Below are 22,936 nucleotides of genomic sequence, written 5' to 3' on the forward strand. Positions count from 1 at the left end.
GCTTTCTATGCCCCTGGAATTGGACTAGGCAGTCAGCGAAATTCATCAACGGATATTTATACCTCCCTCCAGTTTTAGACGTCGCATAACCAGGCCAACCCAGCGGTAGCACAGTGCCGCTGTCAAGCCAGCCCATGGGAATACGACATGTTTCCCCACGATAGTCTGTGCCCTCGGGAACAATCAAACCGTGATGCCTCTAAGAGTCTAAAGCGAGACCTGAATCCACCTCCGCAAAATCGGTACGGCTTCCCCGCAAACTTTGTTCATGATTGAAACCTGAAAAGGGTTTGGTGGTTCTATCCGATGCGATCTGCCTCGCGTCGAGGCAGATGGGACCCACCTCGGGAATGCCCCAGGATATGCTCATATCCGCCCGTTTTGATAGACGGCAGGCGGCAAAAGCTCCTGTATTCACGGCCATTTTTTCCCATGACGTCAAACAAGTTAGCCTTGATGAATTCAATGCGATCATGGAATACTCCACGACCCGAGATGCCTCGAGCCGAGTCAAGAGCGATGATGCAGTGCTCATCCCACACTCGGCGCATGGCCGAGAGATCTGACGTCGCTAGGAATCATCGGCAGTTCACATCCCCTCCCTATTTTCATTTAAGTAATGAAGGAATTGGCATTTCTATCTGTTCCCTCATTCACAGATTTGTTCGTTCTCCCTAAAGCCGATCTTTCCTCGCTCTCATTTCCTCCCAGGTCATCATTACCAATACCATCATGCCCCCTGCCGCGACCGAGAATGTTCCAGCTGCAACTGCAGCTGCAGCTGCCGCTTCGAAGCCTGAAGCGGAGCCATATCTCAGCACAATGCCTTCTTCGAACTTCAGTTGGCAGATTACCCTGGCGGATAAAGTAGTCGCCATTACGGGCGCCAACCGCGGAATCGGTCTGGGAATCGCGGAGGTCTGTCTCGCGAACTCGGCCAAGTTCGTATACTCCCTCGACTTGATGGAGCCTGGGGAGGAATTTGCGGAACTTCAGAAGAGATACAACAACTTTCGCTATATTCAAACCGATGTGACGAGCGAAGAAAGTATTGAGAATGCCATCAACCAAGTGGTTAAGGACACGGGTCGGATCGATGGCTTGGTGGCCAATGCTGGAATGACCAAGCACCAGCCTGCGCTCAAGTTTGACCGTGATCAACTGGATAAACTCTTCAATCTCAATGTGAGTGGTCGTCTGTGGCTTGTATACGAGGATAGGCTAACGGCACCAGGTTTTTGGTGCATACTTCTGTGCTCAAATCGTCGCGCGCAAATTTATCGAACTTGGGATCAAGGGGTCTATTGTCATGACCTCCAGTATGACTTCTTATCGACCAAATAGGGTGCGTTCAGCTCGGCCTAGTCGCTTCGATGAGGGACATCACTAACGTTTCTTTTCAGGCTGCTCCTTCTGCCCCGTACGGTGCGACCAAAGCCGCAGTTCGAAATATGTGTCACACTCTGGCCATGGAATGGAGCCAACATGGCATCCGTGTCAACAGCATTTCTCCCGGGTTCGTTCGAACTGCAATGACATACTACGTTGAGAAGTCTCCGGACTGGGATCTTAAGATGCAATACTACGGTGGCATGCCTCGTCTGGCCGACCCACGGGAGCTTGGTGGAGCGTACGTGTACCTCCTCAGCGACTCGAGCTCCTACACCACTGGTATTGATATTCCGATCGCTGGTATTGTGGGTGCGTGGTAGTTGTGCTATGGATGACCTGTAAAACGTGGATTATGCATTATATATATCCGGTGAACCATTGTAGTCGGCGTTGGTTGTGCTTTATAGATTGTTCAGATTTCCAATGATAACCACTTGAGGCTTTCATATGCTTGCCATGTTGTAAACGGGACCACTGAATCTTTATGTATGACATTTTCTTGGCTGTCGGCGTGTAACACACTCGCAAGCTGGTTGACTACACCATCTCTTTATTCCTTGAAGCCTTTTGTGGATTCACAAGGGCTTTTGTATGAGTTTCTCTATGAAACGGCACCATATTCCTAGTGGCCGTCTCTGCATAGCTACCCAAATCAGCGGAAATCAATTCCTTATACTTCTCAGATTATCTACATTGGCGCGTAAGAGGTTGTAACCGGTCCTAGCCGAGGTCAAGGTGCTTCAATGCGACAAACTATATTTCCCCAGTTAATCCGTGGTTACAGAACTGGGGAAACCAAATTTAGGCGGGATGTCTCCTATGTAAAGCTGGGTCAAGCCATCGGACGAACAAAATCCGGCGCATCGTCGAGCCAAAAACGGACGAGGGAAGTTGGCAGATGGGGGTGAGCATTACGTGGAAATGCTACGTAAGATAAGCGATCAATAAGCTTTGACATCGTAATATAGCGGAGAACGTCAATGTGCCGCAATCGATCAGACTGTTGACTTCTTGTCATCTGCCACCAGCGGGTTGTCTGCTCGGATATATATATTCTATATATATATATATCCGAAAGGGGGCTTATCCGGATGCATGAAGTGCACGGGAAAAGTACCCCAGAGTAAGTACTCGACTATCTATACTTTGTCGACATAAACTAAGCAAATATATTGGCAGAGCTTCTCACCAGTTAAGCTCTCATTGCAGATAGACGGTTGTTGGAATTAAGATCAAGCGGGTTCATTGCGAGGTGGCTGTTCTGTCACTGTCCTCCCACACCCCCACGGCAGCGCCTCCGACCATTAGGAGCAGCCGTCAGCCCACACGGCGTATGTGTCTCGTGAGGGGACAAGCCGCGAGGGCACCGTTTAAACGCCCATGGCTGTTTTGGTTGAGAGCTCCAGGGTGGATTGGTCCAATGAACCTTGAGGCTGGTCTCCGGGTACCAGTCAATCTAATTTGTCGCTGTCGCATATTGGTCAGTGCTAGTGTTCTTTCGGTATGATGTTGCCTGGTTAGGGTCAGCCACACGAATTTCCTGGGAGGTTAGCAATGATTGGGAACTGAACGGGATGTTGTGGCGTCTTACTTCTACCACTGTAACGGTATGATGTCGTCCATTCCATGTGTGGTATTGTTCGTCTTGTTTCGCAATCTGACTCCCCAGCGTCACTCCATGTCATTTGATAGCGCATCAAAAAGATAATCCAACGGTTCACCAGAATAGGCAGCGCATTATCTTGACCGGTAGCCGGAAATGCGACGGAAAGTCTGGAAACGAATACAGCCCGGAATCCACTCGGTATGACGCTAGTATCGCAAATGTTGGGGTGAGGAGAAAGGTGGGGCTTGATAAATTATACGATTGGTTGGTAGTATATATTCTGATCATGGCTGCTGTTTCCACGTGGTTCTGCGGTAGTGTGATTCCATAATACATACCACATGTTTACCGATGTATCGCGTGGGAGTGTGTGTTCGCCTGGTTCTGTAATGTATAAAGAGGCAGTAACCAGATTACAACCAGATTGGTTCAGATTGCAATGTTCATCGCCGTCAAACTACTAAGCCAAGCCAAATCGGAAATAAACATAAGTCTAGGTACGTTCTGGGATCTTATTTCCGTTCCTGGGTTTCTTAGTGGAGGTGCCCAGGAACAAAGCGCTGCCATCACTGGCCCGTCCCCCCACTGTGGTGAGGCAGCTTAATATCGCACAATTATCCCCCGTTTTCTCACTAGGATTTTACATGGACCATACAGCACCTCCGCTAGGAACTATATCCGATTACACCAGTGGAGAGGTCTTCAAGTCGCACTACAAAAGATCAACCCATGGAGGCTGACAGAGAGCATGACATTTGCACCCTTCGGCCGATTCGGTCCCCCAAGCCTCCGTGGTACAAGGCAGAGAGCAGAACCGCAGACGTCGTAAGGGAGAGAGCCAAGCCATCGCCAAAGGGCTGGTGACGAATAAGATTCCTGGGACTCAACCCTCCGAGCCTTGTCGATGCAACCCTGGCGACAGTAATAATGCGAGTCATTATTCTTAGTGGCACAGTACGTGTTTGCTCGAAGCGGAGGCTTGCGTTCGAAGGGATGGCCAGCTGTTCTTTTCACGCGATTTTCACTTGTTCATTGAGTTTGGGATTTTGCGTTTGAAAATGCCGCATGGCTTCAACGAAGGTAAACTTTACTTTGCCGGCGAAAATGGCGGATTCTGCCCCATCACAAATCCTATTTCGGGAAGGGTACACTGGACCCATGACTGATTCAAGGCCCCTGTGGTTCTAGAAAACTCTCCTGCTGATGGGGTAGTGGAGGAGGGTCGGGGGTGTAGACATCCTACATAAATTAGTGACGGGGTCATAGCAACAAGGAAGTTGTTCCTTCATATTGCAGACAGGGTCAAGAGCAGACTCTTTGTTCCTTTGCAGAATTTTTCTGGATATGAGTCTAGAGGCATCGATAACCGGAGCAGCATACATAGATGACTGGTTCCTCCCGATAGATATCTGGTACATACATCCATACCGCCGACCGGTACGGACAAAGCCCCATACATCCAGTAATACCGACTCCGATACATCGTACAAGCCTCCAGCACAGGAACTTTCAGGTACCGAACCCAATATGAAAAGCAGAGTTGCGGACTCCCTCCCATAATGGAAATGTGCAGTTGTGATGGACAATGGCTATGAATTCTGATCAGAAATAGTAACAACACTCTCACTGATTATTGCTATTATTAAGAATTGAGAAAGATTGAGTTTGGATTTGTCCCTCAAGATCCCCCGCCCTCATTTTTTCCCCAACCGCCAATCCACACGTCCGCCCGTCGAAGTCGCCCCAAATGGCTTGGGGCCCGCGCACCCATCCGTCATAAGCTGAACAGTAATCAATCGTTCGCTCTTTAACTCCGTCACTACCGATCTGAGTTACCATTCTCAATATCCGACCCATTCATTCTCTCTCTCTCTCTCTCTCTTCTCTTTCCACAGCCCCCCCATTCGTGTCTGTCTCTCCTCCTCTCTCTCTTACTCTCTCGCCTTCCCCTTACAGAGTCATTTGGTTCTCACTTTCTAGACTTCTAGAACCTAGATCCATTGATCGACCTCCTTCTTTGCTCGCTTGTTAAGGTTCCAACTTAGCCTGAATTTCCCCTGCGTACTTTACGGGGTGCCCCCACAGCTCTCGATTCCGCCGCCCGTTCACATTCCACCCCATTCCTCGTTCACACCCTCCAGCGCTTCTTTCACTTCCTTCGGCTCCGCCGACCTTCAAAACCTTATGCCTCACGCCGTTCCTTGTCATCTCACGTAGTGGTTATCATCCGATCTACCAATTTCACTCCAATTGTCCTTTTCCCCGCCTCGCCGCTCACCGGTCCGCTTGTCGCAGCATCCGTTCGTTTGCGCGTTGCCTACCCGACGCCTGTTCGGCCCCCCCAGCGGCCCTGCTGTCGGCTTCGCTTCAAAACCGTCAGATGAAGCTTGAAATCGCGGGTCAAGATCTTTCGTGACAATTATGGGGTCGTTTCTAAGGAGTTTACGCAGAGATGTGGTGAGTGGTTTCGTTTGCCTCCCGGCCTTTACCTCGTTTCGCCATCGTGATATGGTCTCTTCTCTACGGTATCATAAAGGACATACCAAGAAAAGCAAGAAAGGAAAGAAGGAAGAACAAAACCATAAAAGAGAAAGACAAGAAGAGGAAAGAGAAAAGCTCTGCCAAACCATGTTCCTATCTGCCTACGACAACTAAATGCTAATTCTCGATGTGTCCAGGGATCTCCCACACCCTCGGTTGGGGTGACTCCCGTAAAGAAAGAACCAATAGTGCCCCCGGTGACCCCTTTAGAGAAGATGCTCCAGGATATGGGTGCGATTCGCGAGGATGGGAGTGACAAGTTTTTCGGGATGGAAAATGTGAGTCTCTGGCTGTCGCGGTTCTTGAAATGCTATGTATTACGATGCTAATGCTATCTTCTATTTTTAGTACGGTAACACCTGGTAAGTCGATGGGTGCCTGATCTCGGGCAGCTTGCAGTTCGGAAGTGCGAAGCGGAGCATATTACTGACGTTCATCTCGCTAGCTATTGTAATTCGATCCTACAGTGCCTATATTATTCCGTTCCTTTTCGGGAGGCTGTCGTTAATTACCCGACCCGAACACCTATAGAGAGTCTGGAAGCGGCGCTGGCAAACACTCTTCGCTATCAAAACTTCGCCGCTAACTTGGAAGCCGAGGCGCTGGCCGAGAAACAGAAGGCTGCTAATGCTCAGCGCCCTGGAGCGCCTCCGAATCAACCGCAAAAACCAGAGGACAAAGACTCACCTGAATACAAAAAGAAAATGGCATTACAAACGCTGCCACTCTTGGAGACTACGAACAACGCAGCCAGCTATGGAATGTCAGAGTCACTCTTTACGTCATTGAAAGACCTATTCGAGTCTGTTGTTGCAAGCCAATCGCGGATAGGTATTATCCGACCACAGCACTTCCTGGATGTTCTCCGACGCGAACACGAAATGTTTCGGACTGCCATGCACCAAGACGCCCATGAATTCCTGAACCTACTTCTCAATGAAGTTGTTGCGAATGTGGAGGCAGAGGCATCTAAACAACCTGAACCAGAGAAGACTCTGCCTGCAGCGGAAGGCACCGACTTGACTGAGATATCGGGAAGCTCTGGCTCGAAAACACCCAACACTACTCGCTGGGTGCATGAATTATTTGAAGGGACTTTGACATCGGAAACACAGTGTTTAACGTGCGAGAAGGTTTCGCAACGCGACGAAGTTTTCTTGGACCTGTCGGTAGATCTTGAACAGCACTCGTCGGTTACGTCATGTTTGAGAAAGTTCTCAGCGGAGGAGATGCTTTGCGAAAGAAACAAGTTCCACTGCGATAACTGCGGTGGTCTTCAAGAGGCTGAAAAGAGGATGAAAATCAAGCGCCTGCCTCGGATTCTGGCCCTGCATCTCAAACGATTCAAATATACCGAAGACCTGCAACGACTTCAAAAGCTATTCCATAGAGTTGTATATCCCTATCATCTCCGCCTTTTCAACACGACAGACGATGCGGAGGACCCAGATCGTTTGTACGAGCTATATGCGGTGGTGGTGCATATTGGTGGCGGGCCATATCATGGACACTATGTCGCCATTATTAAAACACAGGATCGGGGATGGTTGCTGTTTGACGATGAGATGGTAGAGCCTGTGGACAAGAACTATGTCCGTAATTTCTTCGGCGACCGGCCTGGTCTCGCCTGCGCCTACGTCCTATTCTATCAAGAGACCACACTCGAGGCGGTTATGAAAGAACAAGAGCAAGAAAACATGGACTTGAACACAAACGTCGCGGATATGAACGACTCAACCTTAAAACAGAATGGTTATCCCCTATCTCCAGGGTTGGCCCATGTTCACAGCGCATCTCAGATACCTTCAACCAGCGAACCTGCCCGATTCAGCAATCTCCAACGGGCCCCTACTGCGCCTCCTTTGTTCCCTCACCCGGAACATACAGACTCTGAAAGCGGTTTCGCAGATCCTTCGACTACTGCATCTACCATCCCGCCTGTTCCTCCCATACCGGACACGCATTCTCTGCCTCTCAGCCCGAAGAAGAGCGATTCTCATTTCAAAAAGGAACGGGCCAAAGAGGAAAAGGAGCGAAAAGCAAACGAAAAAGAAAAAGAGAAACAGCGCCGGAAGGAACAGGAAGCGAGAATCAGAGAACAGCGACGAGAGGATGCTGAAATCAGAGCTGCGCTCGAGGCGAGCAAAGTGTCCAAGGCCGATGAGGATCGCCGGAATTCCCCTGATGACGCCAAGAAGCTAAGCGGTGGTTTGAGCCGTCTGAAGCGCGGTAGCAAGAGCTTCAGCCATCGGCTCGGCAAAGATAAAGAGAATCGAGTTCCGTCCTCCGGTCATTCGGCCACACCAACATCTATTGCGGAACACCCGCCGTCAAGAAATGGGGCCTCCGAATCACAGCAAAAACTACCCAACGGCCAGCCCCCGGCTTCTCATGGCTTACACACTAGGCATACAGGACTGGATGAAGAGCGGGATACGCTCAAAGACCCTAAACACGACAGAAGTGGACACCATGGAAAATGGAGGAGTTTCAGCCTCAAGAAGAAGTCATTTAGCATTCTTTCGTGAGCTTCCTCTCGTCCCGGTAACTCGACCAGTATCGGCGATAATTTTCTGCACATAGAATGCGCATTTTCCGTACATATTTCGATGTATCATCACCTTTATCTTCATACCGGTTGTATGGATCATCCAGCGGCGTATTTCACAGTTCCGCGCATCTTATGGCACGGATGCCATAGAAACCGGTTACGTCTTACTTCTCCGCACGTTTTTTGCTTATATTCGCATACGATGCATTTCATTTGCTTGTTGCTTTAGCCACCACTCTATATTTTCGATTCATCAACTTTGTGATACCCGTGCCTGGGTCACATAGCTGGGCAAATGAGGCGTTTGGCGAGTATATTTCTGTTTTCCATTGCTTTTCACATGAGCCGGCAATCTATGGCAAGGGGTTCAGGTCTGTTCAGGTTAGGGGAACGGTGTGCAAATTTTGAAAAAAAAAGAACAGCAGAGCATTTCACTGTACTGTAGGTCGGATGGGCTACATGTCCATCCTTTCGCCATGTATATCGTGTTCTATTACTCCAGGGGGTGTCCACACAAATAGACAGCGTTGCACAGCACGATGCAGGAATCTCAGTGTAAACTAGTGGAATATTCTCCTTCAAGTCGCTGCGTGAACCTTGTACCTAGTGAATTCAGGTGTACATATATGTAGTGTATCATTTGAAGCTTTTTCAGGCAAGTCATGTTGTCACATGAATAAACCCCAGAAAAAGAAGTGAGGAAATCTTTTATAGAAACAACCATTTGTTCATATAGACACATTGCAACGAGAGAACACCACTTCCAGGCCGCAAACGTCCCATCCCAGCCAATCAGGAACAGAACCAGCTCCATTCTCGAGTGCAATTCGCCGCAATCTCCATCGCTCAGCTACCTAAAGCCCGCATATGCTTCTCTGCATGTGACTCTTAGATCGACACTCGTGCATCGTTTCTCTCGGCAATAAATCAGGCAGCGAAGTCAAACGCTCACTTGTTATTCAGATAGGCTCGAAGATATGGGGCGTTGCAACAAAGCAATGCATTTCCAGCTGGCAGGAAGTCCGGTCGATAGACTCAATCAAAAGAAAAACTCCGCAGGAACCAAAACAAAGCAACACGATCGCTCAACCGAGAATAATCGAATATATGATGATTATAGTATTTATCACGATAAGGGGTACTAGCGCAAACCAATCATTAGCGCTTAATCTCTGAACAGGTATATAGAGATGCCCCCGAGCTCTTCATCACAGCCGAGCCAGGCTGGTAGATAGGTAGGTAGGTAGGTAGGTAGGATATCCACAACATACTTCGCATAACAGTCCGCACACTAGCGATCAGATCGACCGTTTTCGCCTTGACGCTGGTACTATCGTGTGATGTGCCGAAGGCAGGATCGGCTTGACTGCGACCCCATCCGACTGTGTAGAGGTTATTTGGTTAGCTGGGCGTTTCGCTTTTGCTTGTGAGGGGGGAGGGCGAGGTTTATCGACTCGACGTACTTCTGGCGAGGAAGCGGTCTTCGCTGAGGATTGCGATTGCGTTTGTTATTAGGACGGCGACGTAGACGAGGCGTCCGAGGCCGAAGAGGAACATTTTGGACGGTGGTGTTGGTGTGTTGTCGGTGCGGAGTTGGTTTGGAGAAAGTGAGAGAGGTGTTCTTGGTCGGTCGATAACGATAAATGGTCCGCGGACACGGGACGTGGAGAGCCAAGACTGCGTTGATGTGGTTGGTTGGGAGGGCTCGAGTTGGGGCCACTTTCTTAGCTTTTTTTTTTTTTTTTTGTACTATTATTATTGTTAGGTTTAAGTGGCTTGGGCTTGGATACTATAGGTGAATGATGTTTGCTGGACCTGTTGCTTCATTTTGAATGTCTTCTTGCTTCAGTTGGTTCTGATACTACAAGACATATTGGAATCTTGCTTAATGATATAGCTATAATCCCTCTCCGTCTCCAAACAAGCACGATTACATTAGTAGATACTTCTTTCCATTCATTCCCTAAGTAAAGACTATGTTGCTCGATTCCATACAAAGTAGAATACTAGTAGTCACTGTGAGGCGAAGCACACAGTCTTTGGGAAAGGTAGAAACCAAGGGAAGGGCTGGCCGGAGAAATAGTTATATATCACACACCTTGTATGGTCAAGATAGGCTCACATAAATTATCTCAGTGCAGCGTCTGAGTAATACTTGCTACCTTTTCTTAGGTAGATGGTAGATCACGAATTGACTTCAAAAATTTTTTTTTTTTTTTGAACTCTTATTTTTAGTCTTAATTGCTCAACCTGTTTTATATCAACGACTTATGGATATGCTTATATTGATTGAATTACGCAACGGCACAAAATGACAGGGAAAAAACTAAAACGTGGTGATGGACGAACAAAGAGGAGTAAAATACTCCGTAGAAGGTGGCAAAAGAAGAAAAATCCAGAGCTTTCAATTCCATGCCCCATGGATACTTCTACCCCTGCAGAGTGTACTCTACAGCCTCCAGAGATCCCACTTTCAGAAATCCCACCTTCGCCACCACCAGAGAGTGCTTCCTCCTCGATAAACTCCCCTCTATCCTCTCCCACGCCGGAGATGTTAGATCGTCTCGATCATGATGATCTAGATATCGATCAAACCGAGAAAACGATTGAGGAAACGGTCGAAGAAACGGCCGAAGAAACAACAGACTATCCAGAATTTCGTACCCGGGCAAAGCTACAATATATGGTTAACGCTCTAGAGCATATTTCATGGAGTACAGAGTCATTCTTACGTGCATGGATAAACTCCCCGGTCCAACTTCGACACAAGAAATATCATTCAAGAGAGAAACGTCAGGAATATTTCCTAGGAACAATAGACAGGCTAAAACTTAAGCGCCAGCTCTACGATCCAGCTATCCTTATGGAAGAACTGACCAGGCTGGTGAAAAAGCAATATTTTGACCAATTCGATCTTCATGCTACAATTGAGGACATCGATTTTAATCAAGCTACCAAGACAATAAAGAAAACGGCACCTAGATGGTACCGATTCATCTGGAATTGTCTGGTCAATTCACGCTTTTCTAAATCCAGTTATCAAAGCGCTACAAACGTCGATTATGTGACTGCCAAGTATTGCAAGGTTCTCTTCTTTATAACTTGTGTTGTCTGTCATTCAAAGAGCTCCAAACACATCCAATTCTATGGCGTCAATACTCAATGTCTATCTCCAGGGCTCGGGGGTGAAACGACAGGTGGTTGAAACACTTGCTGAACTGGGTATATGTCAATCTTATACCCACGGAAATAATCTCCTCAAGAAGATAGCTAAAAGCCAGGCGGCCTAGTCTTCAATCTACCGCATGTTCAACTATGAAATTTTCATGCTATTCTATAACTAGTTCGTAAAGCAACTATAGTTAGTAGTTGACTAGGAACAAATGCTTAGTCATATTACTGAACCACACCTGAGATCGCTTGTATGATCTCGTAGCAGTAACTCGATCAAGTAGGGCCTTTTAACTTCTGGAAAGCGCTGAAAATTGTGACTGCCGTAGTAGATATTGTAGATCAATCTTGGTGATACCACCCGGATGGGGTGTCGTGAAGCACCTGAGGCACTCCGGAAAGTGTGACCCAGACAGAGATTCTGCCGCCTGCGTGATCGGTCTACGTATGCTTCTACTACCTAGTAAACCACCGTCAACTCCACTGGAGGCACAATGGGGAAAGCCGATGCTGGTAGGGTTTGTCTTTTAACTCCATCAGTATAATTGCTAATTGCCACTGCTCTGCCCAGCCTTCATACTGCTTCTTGGCGCCATCCCAGCGCTCATACTCCTCCACCTTTACCTGGCTCCCTACACCAAGGTCGAGGAGTCTTTCCATGTGCAAGCCATTCATGACATTCTCTCCTATGGCATCCCAACTCAAAATGTTGCCGAGACTCTACGCGCCAAATATGATCATTTCACCTTTCCCGGTGCTGTGCCTCGGACATTCGTCGGAGCTGCTGTCCTGTCTGCATTATCGCAGCCATTCATCTGGTTGAATGATACGGTTGACCGGCAACTACTCGGTAGGAAAGCCTTTGTATAGCCGCTCTGGAACGCCCTCACTAATGCTGTAAACTCAGCACGAGCCATTCTGGGCCTGTTCAATGCTCTGTCTTTGCTCTCCTTTGCATCTGGACTGCGACGAGCTTTCGGGAAGACTACAGCGATCTGGTACCTGCTCTACCAAGCAAGCCAATTCCATGTGCTTTACTATGCATCGCGGACACTTTCCAACATGTTCGCTTTTGGGTTATCCACTCTAGCGCTGCGGTACCTTCTCCAGGACCATTCCCAATTAGCAGCCTCCAAGACGTATAGAAACCGGTGTCGCTTATCCCTATGCCTGTTGACCATAGCCGGTATTATCTTCCGTTCGGAGCTGGCTCTCTTCCTTGCCACAAACACCATCTTTCTTTTCCTTACAGGATGCATCGGCATCCAACGGGAGATAATCCCAGCCGGACTACTAGGCCTGCTCCTCGGCTTAGGGTCGACCGTACTCGTGGATTCCTACTTCTGGCAAAAGTATCCCCTATGGCCGGAGCTAGAAGCTTTCATATTCAACGTCATCCACGGTCAATCATCTGCCTGGGGCACACATCCATGGCACTTCTACTTCACCAACGCCATCCCTCGCCTCCTACTCAACCCTCTGGTCTATCTAGTTGGGCTCCCGTTCGCTCTATTCCAGCCATCAACCCGATCTGCAGCAGCATACCTGCTCATCCCATCACTTACCTTCATAGCCATCTACAGTATCCAACCTCACAAGGAATGGCGTTTCATTGTCTACGCTATCCCCCCATTAACCGCCGCCTCCGCCCTGGGAGCATCGTACATCTGGACGCACCGGACCAAATCCCTCCTCTACCGGCTGCTCTCCCTGGCTATGATCCTATCCACCCTCGCCTCATTCCTCTGCTCAACTTTCATCTTACTCCCCGCCTCCTCCGCAAACTACCCAGGCGCACACGCCCTCCAATCCCTCCACAGTCACGCCCACAGCACAAAACCCATCATCTCCGTCCACCTAGGCAACCTCGCGTGCCAAACAGGCGTCACCCGTTTCCTTGAAATGCCCAATCCACCAGACAACTCAACTCCCACCTGGACATACGACAAAACTGAAAACGAAACCCTCAAATCCACGTCTTCCTTCTGGACCCAGTTCGACTATCTCCTCATCGAACCGGGGGAAGAGGAATCGAAGGTCCGGTCTCTCTCTGGACCAGATCATTGGGAAGACGTGGATGTCATCGAGGGGTTCGCGGGTCTGAGGATCGTTCGGCCTGGTGAACAGGCCGTGGGTGCAGTTGAGGAGCGGGTTCTCACAAAGTTTGTTGGTGAAGATGGTGCCCGGGTTTGGAGAGCTGGTCGGGAGTTTGCTCGTCGGACTGTTACGCGGGGCTGGTGGGTTGAGGTGAGGATGGATCCGAAGATTAAGATTTTGGGGCGGGTTTCTGTTTAGATATTTTTGTTTTGAGTTTCTTGTTCTATACTTGTATCGTTTGGTGTGGATTTGGTTGAATATGTGTTTCACTCCATATCTTATTGTCTAGTGGAAATGTAGAAGCTAGCGCGCATATTTGCACGGAAGCGTGTATCAGAGCTATGTATGGGCCGAATTCTCCAAGTACCATTCGACCAACCAATGCAATACGTTTAGAACGAGACAAGGGTGACAGCAAGCGTCCGCTAGCTTTGTATGCAAATATGAACATTAGAAGAATCCTAAAGCAAAACTTGGGTATTTCCATCATTCCAACAAAGCCCCCGTTCCATCATGCCTCCTTACTCTCCAGCCGATCCAATCTACCCTCCAGATCACGCACCCAGGGCTCAACCAGTGCGATATTGCTCTTTAGCGCTGCCTCTCCCTGGTCCATCTTTTCTTCGACAACATGCAGCCCCTCGCGCCATTGATCGATCTCGCGCGCCATATCGGCTTGGCGCCGTTCCAGCTCGTCGAGGGACTCAGAGGCTTGAGCGGCGCCTGCGTGGATGGCGCGGAGGGAGCGAAGTCGTTCCAGGACGCTGGGCAGAATGGGATGGAGGGATTGGATGGTTGGTAGGGTAGCGTAGAGAGCTTGGATCTTCGTGGCTTGCTCATCGCGTTGGGTCGCGGCGGGGTCGACTTCTGTGGCGGATGAGGTGGACACGGACATGTCGGAGGGTTCGAGAGCTGCGGAGGCGATGCGGGCATTTTGCGCGGCCTTGGCTGCATCAACGGCGCGCTTGCGTGCGGATGCAAGGGCTTCAGTGTCGGCAGTTAGCTTTCTCACGCGGGTCGACAGGTTCTCGAGATGAGGTGTCGAAACTGTTGTTGAGGGTAGAGCGGAACCTATTGTTGGGACCGCCGAGACAGGAGCCGGGCCGACGAGAATGTTCATTAGAGTGGTCAGACGGGACGTCAGGTGGTCTAGCGCCGGTAGAACGGGTTGGAGTGGTACATCCGAGCTCCCATCGGGGATGAAGGGGTTCGAGGAGCTGGAGATGCCCATCGCAGCCTCAACAAGCGCTAGCCGGCCGTCAAAGGCCGCAGCGTGCGCCAGAACACCAGAAGATGAAGCACTAGGGGGAGTCGTCTTTTTCTCCACCTTCTCAGCCGGTCCATCCGGCTTGTCAGGGTCATCGGGGGCTGTTTCAGAGATCTTTTTGGATAGTATCGCGGCTGCCGAGTGCGGCCCGGATGCGCTCCGGGAGGAGGCATAGAGGTTATCCAATGCCCGACTCAACTCTAGGACACCGTCGTCCAATCCCTCCTTGTGCTCTGCCTGAGGTTCATTGGACTCTGATCCAGTTTGGCGGGAAGCCATCTCATCCTTCAATTCCTCCACTTCTCTGCGAAGACGAGCAAGTCTTCGGTCCAACCCTTCATCTTCGCTGTCGCTGAAGTCCCCTACTTCTTCCAAGCCATTCTCGTCTCTCCGGCGTCTGCGACTCTTGCTTCTATATGCCTTCCGTTTTGTAGCGATACTGTCGGAGAAATTGACTTCGCGCGCATCAACGGTGGCCCCGAGGAAGTGCGCGCGCGCCTCGTCCGCATTGATGCCTTGGCGGTCAATATCGGGGTTGGAGCCAGCGTCATCGTCGGGGTTGGAATTGGTGCGGATTGTTGCAGTCTGGATGCGATAGATATAATTACGTGGTCAGAGGACAGATCCATATGTCAGTAATTTAGATGTGGGAGCTAACCGGTACGGTGGACGCTTCATCGGTCAGATCGGGAGTCTCGTAGATATCGGGCGCGAGGTCCTACGCTCACAGCCATGGGTTAGTGGCACGGTAAACGTGATGACATGGCGATACTCGCGTGAGGGAGAGGTGATTTACCAGATCCGGAAGCCCCGCATATTTCTTATTGAAAGCCATGATCCGCCGATGCACTGACTGGGGGGCAGAGTGTTTGGTTGGAGCATCTCGGAGGGACTCCTGTAAACTAAGTGTAAACTATGGGAACCAGGACGAATGGCGGTGGGTCTCCGCGTTGGCACGTGAAAGGGGCAGTTGCCCTTTTGGGCCTGAGGCAGTGAACCGTTTTTGAGCGACAAGACGGAGTACGGAGTAATTGTCGTCACTGTTCCTACTAGTATATCCTACTAGTAGAGGACAGTACATGCACAAATACGTAATGACTATGGTGATATTCGAGCTTCACATGACACGAGGGTCGTGTGGCAGCATTTCCATGAAAGGCGTAGATAACACTTGTTTTTTCCCCATGGAACGCTCCGCGCTGAAACAGGCATCTTTGTTTCAACGTTGGTTTGGCAATTGGCGCCAAGCAGGTTTCTTGACCAGTCGAAAGCCATGGCGTCGAGAAGGTATATTAAAAGTACGGCGTTCTACGCAGGAGCAGATGAAGAAAGAACACATGCACGTGGTAACAGCCTCGGAGGTTGACATTCTGGGCAGGTCATACCTAATCGGGTAGTTTGTGGAGGACGTGACTGGAACGCTGCGGAAAGGCACATGAATGTGACTTCCCTGACTTCAATCTATTTAAATACCCTCGACTTATAATCTCTCACCACCCCAGTAGTTCCCTCAGTCTATTATCACCTGCGTTCTCCTCAGCACTACCTGCTGTTGCCTTTCATTATCCTTCTTCTTTTCTTGACTTGTATACTCATATCTCTTATCTAACCTACCCCGCATCACCATGGCTGCCCCCGCAGATATCACCATCAAGGACCTCAGTGGAGAGTGGACGATGGTATGTACAAGTCCTTTCTAATCTGATTCTGGAACCCTTCAAGTCCAAGGAGAGTTTCGCCGTGATCGAGTCTGACCCTTGTGCGTTTGCAGGACAAAACCCTCTCCAACCCCACTGAGCCCATTCTGGCCCTGGTAAGTGATCCATAAGCAAAAGGCCTATCTAGCCTTGACTCAAGCAAACTGCTGACATCGTCGTGAATAGCAAGGAATGGGCTGGATGAAGCGTAAGGCTCTCAACATCGCAACCGTCACCCTTTCCGTCCACCAATACGCCGACGAGAAGGACCCCAAGGTCCTGCACGTTAAGATCGAACAAACAGTCACTGGAGGTATCCCTGGCACAACCGAATACCGTATCACCGACTGGGAAGGACGGGAGCACGAAGACCACGTCTTCGGCAATGTCAGAGGCCAATCCCGCTTGATTCGGGGCTCGAAGGGCGACGATGGAAAGTTCCGCCCTAATGTGGAAATCGCTACCAAGACCGATGACGAGGATGTGAAGAAGTTCTTGAAGGGCGAGATTCTGGCTGATGGCAAGGGCACTGAGGGCTTCGTTGCCGACAACGTCGGTGAAGAGTATGGTGAGGGCGAGGGTCTTTTCCTCCAGAGCTTTGTACAGAACCTGGACAGCAACGGCGGCTGGACTGCCGAGCAGGTGCGTATTCCCGCCTACTATACATTTGCACGATACCACTGCGGATACTAACCTTGACTCCTTAGATCTGGGGCTTCGAAGTGATCGATGGAAAGCGTTACTACACTCGTCGTGTTGTCGTTGCCAAGGACGGCAAATATGAAAAGGCCCGCTTTGTGTACACCTTCATCAAGCGCAGGGGAGAGTAGATGTCATTTACATTAGCGTTGAATGAATTTCCTTATCATTAGCCTTCAGTTGTCTAGACTAGATCGGGTTTGACTCCGAGACTTGGGTTCAATCCAGATCCACATCAACATCAGCCACAGCTGTTCCTGCCACAGTAAATAAACCGTTACATATTTTTACATCCTGAACTGGCTCACTACTGTAGCGTACAAGTCACAGTGGGTACAAAGTAATGGCATTGATATCATTTTGACTAGTATCCCGCAAGGCAGGCACTGGTTGGAGTACTCGCCTGTAATTGCAGACCAAGTACCCGCATTCCTTAGGGTATATTCATAGTATTTTCATCGCCGAAATGAGAATAAGAGGGACAAGGACAATTTCCTTCAGAGGAGAACCAACATTACAACACACCCTGAAACTCGATAGACTTCATTATTTTAAAACTTCGCAGTCAATTTAGTGGTGAGTGGGCATCACAACATGCGCCTTGGTGCTGACAGCATCCTCACTCCGCCACAAGCTCGTCACGGTCTTCTGCTGAGTGTAGAACTGCAAGCCAGGCTTGCCGTAGAAGGTGTTAGCGCCACCGCCGGCGATACTCTTCTTGTTGCCAGTGAAGGAGAACATGGGGAGAGGGACCGGGATGGGGACATTGATGCCAATTTGTCCGGCCTCAATGTCCTTCTGGAAACGTGACGCAGTAGAACCGGAGCAAGTGAAGATGGCAGCTCCGTTGCCATATTCATTCTTGTTGATGAGGTCGACGGCATCCTCAAGAGTGGGGACGCTAAGACAGACCAGGACAGGACCGAAGATCTCTTCCTTGTAGCAGGTCATCTCGGGGGTGACATTCGTGATGATAGTGGGCCCGACCTTGAGAAGCACAGTATGTCAGCAATGGCGTCATCACTTATAAAAGGATGATATGGTTCACTCACAAAGTTGCCGTTGGGGTACTTCTCAGGCTTGTAGCCCCTTCCGTCCAAGAGGATCGTTGCGCCCTCCTTCTCAGCACTGGCAATCAAATCTTCGATACGCTTCTTGCTCTCCGGGCTGATAACAGGGCCAAGGTCGGCTCCTTCTTCAAATCCGCCGTTGACATTCAATGCCTTGGCACGCTCTGCGATCTCAGGGAGCCATTCCTCGGTCTCGCCAACCATGACCACAGTGCTCAAGGCCATGCAGCGCTGGCCGGCAGCACCAAAAGCGGCTCCCACGATAGCATTCAAGGTGTGGTTCTTGTTGCAGTCGGGAAGGACAGCGGCATGGTTCTTGGCTCCCAGATTGGCCTGGACACGCTTGCCATTGGCAGAACCCCGAGTGTAGATGTACTCACCAGCACGGTTGCTACCGACAAAGCTGATTGCCTTGATGGCAGGCTCATCAAGGATGAAGTCAACGGTCTTCGCGGAGCCATGGACGATGTTGACGACACCAGCGGGGAAGCCAGCTTCCTTAGCCAGCTCCGCCAAGATCATCGCAGCGCCAGGGTCGCGCTCCGACGGCTTAAGGACTAGACAGTTACCCGTGATGGTAGCAATGGGAATGCACCAAAGAGGAATCATTGCGGGGAAGTCTATGGGGGAGCGGTTAGCCTCGGAGGGAAGAGCGGTGGATCCTCCATGAAGCAAGGGGACACGTACTGAAGGGGCAAATAGCTGCTACAACACCCAGAGGCTCCCGGTAGCTTCTGGTCTCCATATCTTTAGCAACTTCCAGCACTTCTCCCGTAAGCTGCGTAGTAATGCCACAGGCGGTCTCGGCAACCTGCAAACCACGGAGAACATCACCCTTGGCATCGGCAAAAGTCTTGCCCTGTTCGAGAGTGATGGACGCAGCGAGACGGTCCCAGTTGGCACGAATCAGACTGACGAACTTGAACATGATCTGCTGTCTGGCAATCACGCTCATTGCCCGCCATGCTGGGAATGCCTTCTCGGCAGACTCAACCGCCGCCCGCAGTTCCTCATCGGTACTTTGAGGGACACGGGTGACGAGGTTGTTGGTGGCGGGATCATGGAGGTCGATCCAAGTCGTAGCCTTAGAGGCGACAAACTCGTTGTCCAGAAAGTTGGCCGTGTCGATGGGGTTAGCAATGGGATTGTGGTCCGTCGGGTACTCGGTAGCGGTTGTAGCCGCGGAAGTAGTTGCGGGGGTCATTTGGCGGGCGGTGGCGTGCAGTCTGCGCGCAGCAACGTTGGAAGCGGGAGAGGAAGAAACTACAGAGGAAGCTCGACGAGCAAGAGCTGAAGAGGAAGACATCGAGGCAGTCATTAGAGAACGCGATGTTGCTGACCTGGCAGACGATGCGTTGGCAAGACTCGTGCGGGGAGATGCAGCGCGGAGTGTGGGGAGAGAACGTGCAAGGGACCGGCGGGCGGCCATGGTGACAGAGAACTCAAAGGAGGATATACAGGTAGAGAGTAAAGAATAGAAGGAGCAATTAATGGATAGGATGATGCGTGAAAGAATAGACTACTGAGCCGGGGGGGAAGGGGTCATAAATAGTAATCAGATACCAAGGGGAAAGAGGAATGGTATAGTATATGTACTCCGATACAGGTGCCGCTGCTTTTGTGAGGAACACCTTCGGGGGGTGACCCGAGGACGCTCTGAGCACGCTCCAGTTACCCCGGATTACTCGCCGAGTACCTTTTGTTGCTCAGCTTCCTGCCATAGAACAGTCCATGTGACAGCTGTCTACTCAGGGCACGCACCTTCTACGCCCAACCACGGCCGGTTTTGCTCAATGCGCAAAAAGCGGCGGCATTTGGCACCGAATCTAGACTTCGAAGTGCTCACTCCTTTCTCCGTTTTGGAGAATCGATCCCAGGGATTTCCCGATATGATCGCCGATGGCAACCGATAACGCTTCTCGGCGCTATGGGCCAATCATTATCTCCACCCAGGAGCTACTTGCCGAATTGAATGCAACCAAAGGAATTAAGTTCAATCGCACTAGGATGGATTTCCCCGCGGAGTATGAATCGATGCTGTTTGCTTGCCGGAGACCATTTTAAATCGTCTGCTGTTTTCCAGATCTGGAGATGAAGAGGTTCAATCGCATTAGGTTTGAACATCAAGGAGCCATTATTGTATTTTTTTTTTTTTTTTTTCCATTTGCAATTCCGACTCATCTTGTTTCCAATGGTCAGTGGTGTGTATAGTGTTCATTGCGTACTTATTTGAGCATCGGACGACGAGGGATGTTGTTCGACGCAGGATTTCTTTATGGTATGGGTAGAAGGCTGGTCGGTTGCTATATTAAGAACAAAGGGCCCTCAGCTACTTCAGATTATTATAGACACGTATATACGATCCGGCGAAAAGGTCCATGAATTCCTAATTCAGATGACAATAATACGGCGGATATTTTGAGGGTAGCCATAACGGTTTTCAAAGTAAAGAACAAGACTACTCTACAAGCTCCAGCAGAAACAGTTCCCCCTATCTGCATGCTCTCGTATCTCATCAAAAGTGGTATGATTCCCTCAACGTTTACCACGGAAGACTGTTGGTTGAACGTGCAATACACGTCGGGTATGATGTCAAAATTGAAAATGTCTGGGTTTAACTTTATTTGCTTCTTCCTACGCTCCGTCCTCACTTTCTCACGGGTATCATATCACAATTTTACTGAGCAGAAGAACGGGTGGTACGCTTGCTGGCGCCGCCCTTACCCGTGTCCGCAGAGCTGCTGACAGCCTCGCTAGCCTTCTCCTTGGCAGCACCTGCGGCCTCCTTACCCTTCTTGACAGGGGCAGGGGCGGGGCTGCTGGCCTTGATGGCACCCACAATGATGAGGACCATCGAGAGAACCAGGGCTCCCAAAGTACCGGCGACCTCAGGAGCTTGCTTAACAGCGTTCACAGGGTCCTCCTTGGCAAGTCCAACAAAGTGGTCGACCTTCTCACGGACGAAAGTAACGGGGTCTTCCTTGAAGCTAACACTGGTGGCAGGGGCAGTCTCCTCCTTCTTGGGCTTGGAAGCCTCCTCCTCGGCAACTTCAATAGGGTGCTTGACATCGAAGGTCTCCTTGCGGAGCTTCTCAGCATCCTCGGCGGAGTGACCAATGTAGATGTTGTCGAACAGGATGTCGTTCTGCATAGTCCAAATTTCAAAGCCAATCTAGGGAACATTAGCTATATGAGACGCAAATAATCCTAGAAGAGAGGTACTTACAGCGCCCATAGGCTCGAAGTTGGAGGGGGTCTTATCTTCGAAGTAAGCCGGGTTGGCGATCTTGCGGGGAGCCCAGGGGCCCTTGTAGGCAGGGTTGTCGATCATAGGAGCAGTCCACTTGCCCTTGAAGGCAGGGTTCTTCTTCATCGGAGGGCTCCAAGGGCCACATCCAGAGACGTCACTGCACTTAGGGTTGGGAACAGTGGGGGGGATCCAATCGCCATCCTCTTCATCGTCCCAGTCCTCAGGCTTCTCGGCCTCGGGGTCGGGGATGCTGGTGGATTCCTCCTCAAGCCAGTCCTCGGGCTTGGTGGCTTCCTCGTCAACAATCTCGTAGGGGGCTTCCTCGTCCCAGTCCTCAGGCTTGGTGGCCTCAGGGTCGGGGATCTTGACATCGTCAACCCAATCGGCGGGCTTCTTATCTTTGGGGTCATCGATCTCCTTCTCGGGGTTGACAGGAGGGTTGAAGTCCTCAAGCAAGGTGCCGTTCTTGACAGCCTCGCCATCAATGAGGATCTGGAAAGACTGGTCGGGACGAACAATCAAGGTGTACAAGGAAGTGACCTTGTTGGTGCGAGCAGCAGGAGGAGCCTTGAGGTGCTTCTCCTCGTACTCACCAGTCTTGGGGTTCTTGTGGCGGAAGATAAAGTGGACCTGATGATATATGAGTCGTAACTCAAAGAGAGGTGACGGAGAAGAACTTCCGATAACGTACCTTGTTGGTAGCACCGCACTTGTCGGGACCGAACATGATAACATAGGGGGTGGCGTTGGAGAACTCCTCAGCGTGGAGCTTCTTGTTCTCCTGTAGAAGCTTAAGGTAGGCACCACCGCAAACGAGGGAGTCTGCCAGATGTAGATTAGACACTGAATGTTTAGCAGCTGTGGGGAGACAAAGCTTACTCTGAGGCTTGACCTCATACTGGACAACCAAGGTCTTGCCCTTGTTATCAATCTTCTTGGGGAATTTCGCCGAAATGGCATGGTGAGCGGCAGGGTTCTTCACAACGAGACCCTTGTCTCCGTCGATGCCCTTGAAGACCGTGGGCTCCTCAACGGACCATTCACCGACGTAGGCCCAGTCCTCTTCCGTTTGGGAGTCATCCTTCTTCGCATGAGATGGCGTCCACCGAGATTCCCAGTCATCGGTGAATTGCTCGAGGAAAGGAGCTTTGAGGGTGGTAGGCTAAAGCGCTGTCAGCAAGCCGCGCAGGGACCAGGCGCATACACAACAAGGGGATAACCTACGGTGAAAGTTGGCTTCTCTACAACAGAGGTAGCATCGGGGTTCTTCTCAGCCTCCTCAGCATGAGCATAGCCCATGAGAGTGGCCGAAGAAACCAAAGCGGAAGCAACAGCTGCGTTGAAACGCATGATGAATGATAACGGGCGCTCAAACTAAGAAGCCCGACTCGGTATTAGCTTTAGGAAAGAAAGAAACAAATAAGCAAACGTTCAAGCAATTGATCCTCCGTAGAGGTTCCAAGGGGGGAAAGAATGTCCAGATGGAAGCGTACCACAAACTAACCGCACGACGGAAGGAAGAAGGGAGAAGAGGAGAAAGAGAAGACCGGTGTTGGGGAGGTTGATTATATGAAGCTGGGAAGGTAGCTTAAGTT

At 50.3% G+C, this 22,936-nt stretch overlaps 9 protein-coding genes across 9 annotated transcripts; 5 read left to right on the forward strand and 4 right to left on the reverse strand.

The window, feature by feature from the left end:
• Positions 1-732: 732 nt before the first annotated feature.
• On the forward strand, positions 733-1,712 carry BDV37DRAFT_279088 (uncharacterized protein; the record flags this gene model as incomplete). Its single annotated transcript, XM_032086254.1, has 3 exons — positions 733-1,185; positions 1,235-1,345; positions 1,404-1,712. The coding sequence occupies 3 exons, from the start codon at positions 733-735 to the stop codon at positions 1,710-1,712; spliced, it is 873 nt and encodes a 290-aa protein (XP_031945455.1).
• A 4,042-nt stretch (positions 1,713-5,754) lies between these two features.
• On the forward strand, positions 5,755-8,067 carry creB (ubiquitin C-terminal hydrolase CreB; the record flags this gene model as incomplete). Its single annotated transcript, XM_032086255.1, has 3 exons — positions 5,755-5,817; positions 5,888-5,901; positions 5,985-8,067. The coding sequence occupies 3 exons, from the start codon at positions 5,755-5,757 to the stop codon at positions 8,065-8,067; spliced, it is 2,160 nt and encodes a 719-aa protein (XP_031945456.1).
• Positions 8,068-9,255: 1,188 nt separating this feature from the next.
• BDV37DRAFT_279090 (YOS1 family protein) lies at positions 9,256-9,647 on the reverse strand (the record flags this gene model as incomplete). The annotated part of the gene is made up of 3 exons (XM_032086256.1): positions 9,256-9,314; positions 9,362-9,472; positions 9,554-9,647. 3 exons carry the CDS (start codon positions 9,645-9,647, stop codon positions 9,256-9,258), a joined length of 264 nt encoding a protein of 87 aa, XP_031945457.1.
• Positions 9,648-10,466: 819 nt separating this feature from the next.
• On the forward strand, positions 10,467-11,494 carry BDV37DRAFT_238884 (uncharacterized protein). Its single transcript, XM_032080891.1, has one exon. It carries the CDS (start codon positions 10,510-10,512, stop codon positions 11,293-11,295), a length of 786 nt encoding a protein of 261 aa, XP_031945458.1. The 5' UTR covers positions 10,467-10,509; the 3' UTR covers positions 11,296-11,494.
• Positions 11,495-11,755: 261 nt separating this feature from the next.
• Positions 11,756-13,713, forward strand: BDV37DRAFT_296441 (dolichyl-P-Man:Man(7)GlcNAc(2)-PP-dolichol alpha-1,6-mannosyltransferase; the record flags this gene model as incomplete). Its single annotated transcript, XM_032090110.1, has 3 exons — positions 11,756-11,774; positions 11,833-12,111; positions 12,169-13,713. The coding sequence occupies 3 exons, from the start codon at positions 11,756-11,758 to the stop codon at positions 13,554-13,556; spliced, it is 1,686 nt and encodes a 561-aa protein (XP_031945459.1). The 3' UTR covers positions 13,557-13,713.
• On the reverse strand, positions 13,713-15,587 carry BDV37DRAFT_189819 (putative dynactin subunit). Its single transcript, XM_032079640.1, has 3 exons — positions 15,422-15,587; positions 15,284-15,343; positions 13,713-15,210 (listed from the first exon to the last, which is right to left on the reverse strand). Exons 1-3 carry the CDS (start codon positions 15,458-15,460, stop codon positions 13,870-13,872), a joined length of 1,440 nt encoding a protein of 479 aa, XP_031945460.1. The 5' UTR covers positions 15,461-15,587; the 3' UTR covers positions 13,713-13,869.
• A 549-nt stretch (positions 15,588-16,136) lies between these two features.
• BDV37DRAFT_189811 (uncharacterized protein) lies at positions 16,137-17,323 on the forward strand. Its single transcript, XM_032079639.1, has 4 exons — positions 16,137-16,304; positions 16,397-16,438; positions 16,509-16,964; positions 17,030-17,323. Exons 1-4 carry the CDS (start codon positions 16,251-16,253, stop codon positions 17,150-17,152), a joined length of 675 nt encoding a protein of 224 aa, XP_031945461.1. The 5' UTR covers positions 16,137-16,250; the 3' UTR covers positions 17,153-17,323.
• A 1-nt stretch (position 17,324) lies between these two features.
• On the reverse strand, positions 17,325-19,633 carry BDV37DRAFT_189831 (CoA-acylating methylmalonate-semialdehyde dehydrogenase). Its single transcript, XM_032079641.1, has 3 exons — positions 18,779-19,633; positions 18,074-18,711; positions 17,325-18,008 (listed from the first exon to the last, which is right to left on the reverse strand). The coding sequence occupies exons 1-3, from the start codon at positions 19,518-19,520 to the stop codon at positions 17,592-17,594; spliced, it is 1,797 nt and encodes a 598-aa protein (XP_031945462.1). The 5' UTR covers positions 19,521-19,633; the 3' UTR covers positions 17,325-17,591.
• An 812-nt stretch (positions 19,634-20,445) lies between these two features.
• On the reverse strand, positions 20,446-22,901 carry clxA (calnexin). Its single transcript, XM_032079643.1, has 5 exons — positions 22,566-22,901; positions 22,221-22,503; positions 22,033-22,163; positions 21,318-21,971; positions 20,446-21,263 (listed from the first exon to the last, which is right to left on the reverse strand). The coding sequence occupies exons 1-5, from the start codon at positions 22,689-22,691 to the stop codon at positions 20,769-20,771; spliced, it is 1,689 nt and encodes a 562-aa protein (XP_031945463.1). The 5' UTR covers positions 22,692-22,901; the 3' UTR covers positions 20,446-20,768.
• Between the last annotated feature and the right edge of the window lie 35 nt (positions 22,902-22,936).

Source organism: Aspergillus pseudonomiae (genome assembly GCF_009193645.1).
Source record: "Aspergillus pseudonomiae strain CBS 119388 unplaced genomic scaffold BDV37scaffold_7, whole genome shotgun sequence".
Lineage (NCBI taxonomy): Eukaryota > Fungi > Ascomycota > Eurotiomycetes > Eurotiales > Aspergillaceae > Aspergillus > Aspergillus pseudonomiae.

Coding starts and splice junctions, on each gene's coding strand:
- BDV37DRAFT_238884 (XM_032080891.1), top strand. CDS start 10,510: ATGGATACTTCTACCCCTGCAGAGTGTACTCTACAGCCTCCAGAGATC.
- BDV37DRAFT_189819 (XM_032079640.1), bottom strand. CDS start 15,460: ATGGCTTTCAATAAGAAATATGCGGGGCTTCCGGATCTG. Junction 15,344..15,421: donor ATGCGGGGCTTCCGGATCTG/GTAAATCACCTC, acceptor CTGTGAGCGTAG/GACCTCGCGCCCGATATCTA. Junction 15,211..15,283: donor ATGAAGCGTCCACCGTACCG/GTTAGCTCCCAC, acceptor TATCGCATCCAG/ACTGCAACAATCCGCACCAA.
- BDV37DRAFT_189811 (XM_032079639.1), top strand. CDS start 16,251: ATGGCTGCCCCCGCAGATATCACCATCAAGGACCTCAGTGGAGAGTGG. Junction 16,305..16,396: donor TCAGTGGAGAGTGGACGATG/GTATGTACAAGT, acceptor GTGCGTTTGCAG/GACAAAACCCTCTCCAACCC. Junction 16,965..17,029: donor GCGGCTGGACTGCCGAGCAG/GTGCGTATTCCC, acceptor TTGACTCCTTAG/ATCTGGGGCTTCGAAGTGAT.
- BDV37DRAFT_189831 (XM_032079641.1), bottom strand. CDS start 19,520: ATGGCCGCCCGCCGGTCCCTTGCACGTTCTCTCCCCACACTCCGCGCT. Junction 18,712..18,778: donor AGCAGCTATTTGCCCCTTCA/GTACGTGTCCCC, acceptor GCTCCCCCATAG/ACTTCCCCGCAATGATTCCT. Junction 18,009..18,073: donor AGTACCCCAACGGCAACTTT/GTGAGTGAACCA, acceptor GTGCTTCTCAAG/GTCGGGCCCACTATCATCAC.
- clxA (XM_032079643.1), bottom strand. CDS start 22,691: ATGCGTTTCAACGCAGCTGTTGCTTCCGCTTTGGTTTCTTCGGCCACT. Junction 22,504..22,565: donor TAGAGAAGCCAACTTTCACC/GTAGGTTATCCC, acceptor ACAGCGCTTTAG/CCTACCACCCTCAAAGCTCC. Junction 21,972..22,032: donor AGTGCGGTGCTACCAACAAG/GTACGTTATCGG, acceptor ATATATCATCAG/GTCCACTTTATCTTCCGCCA.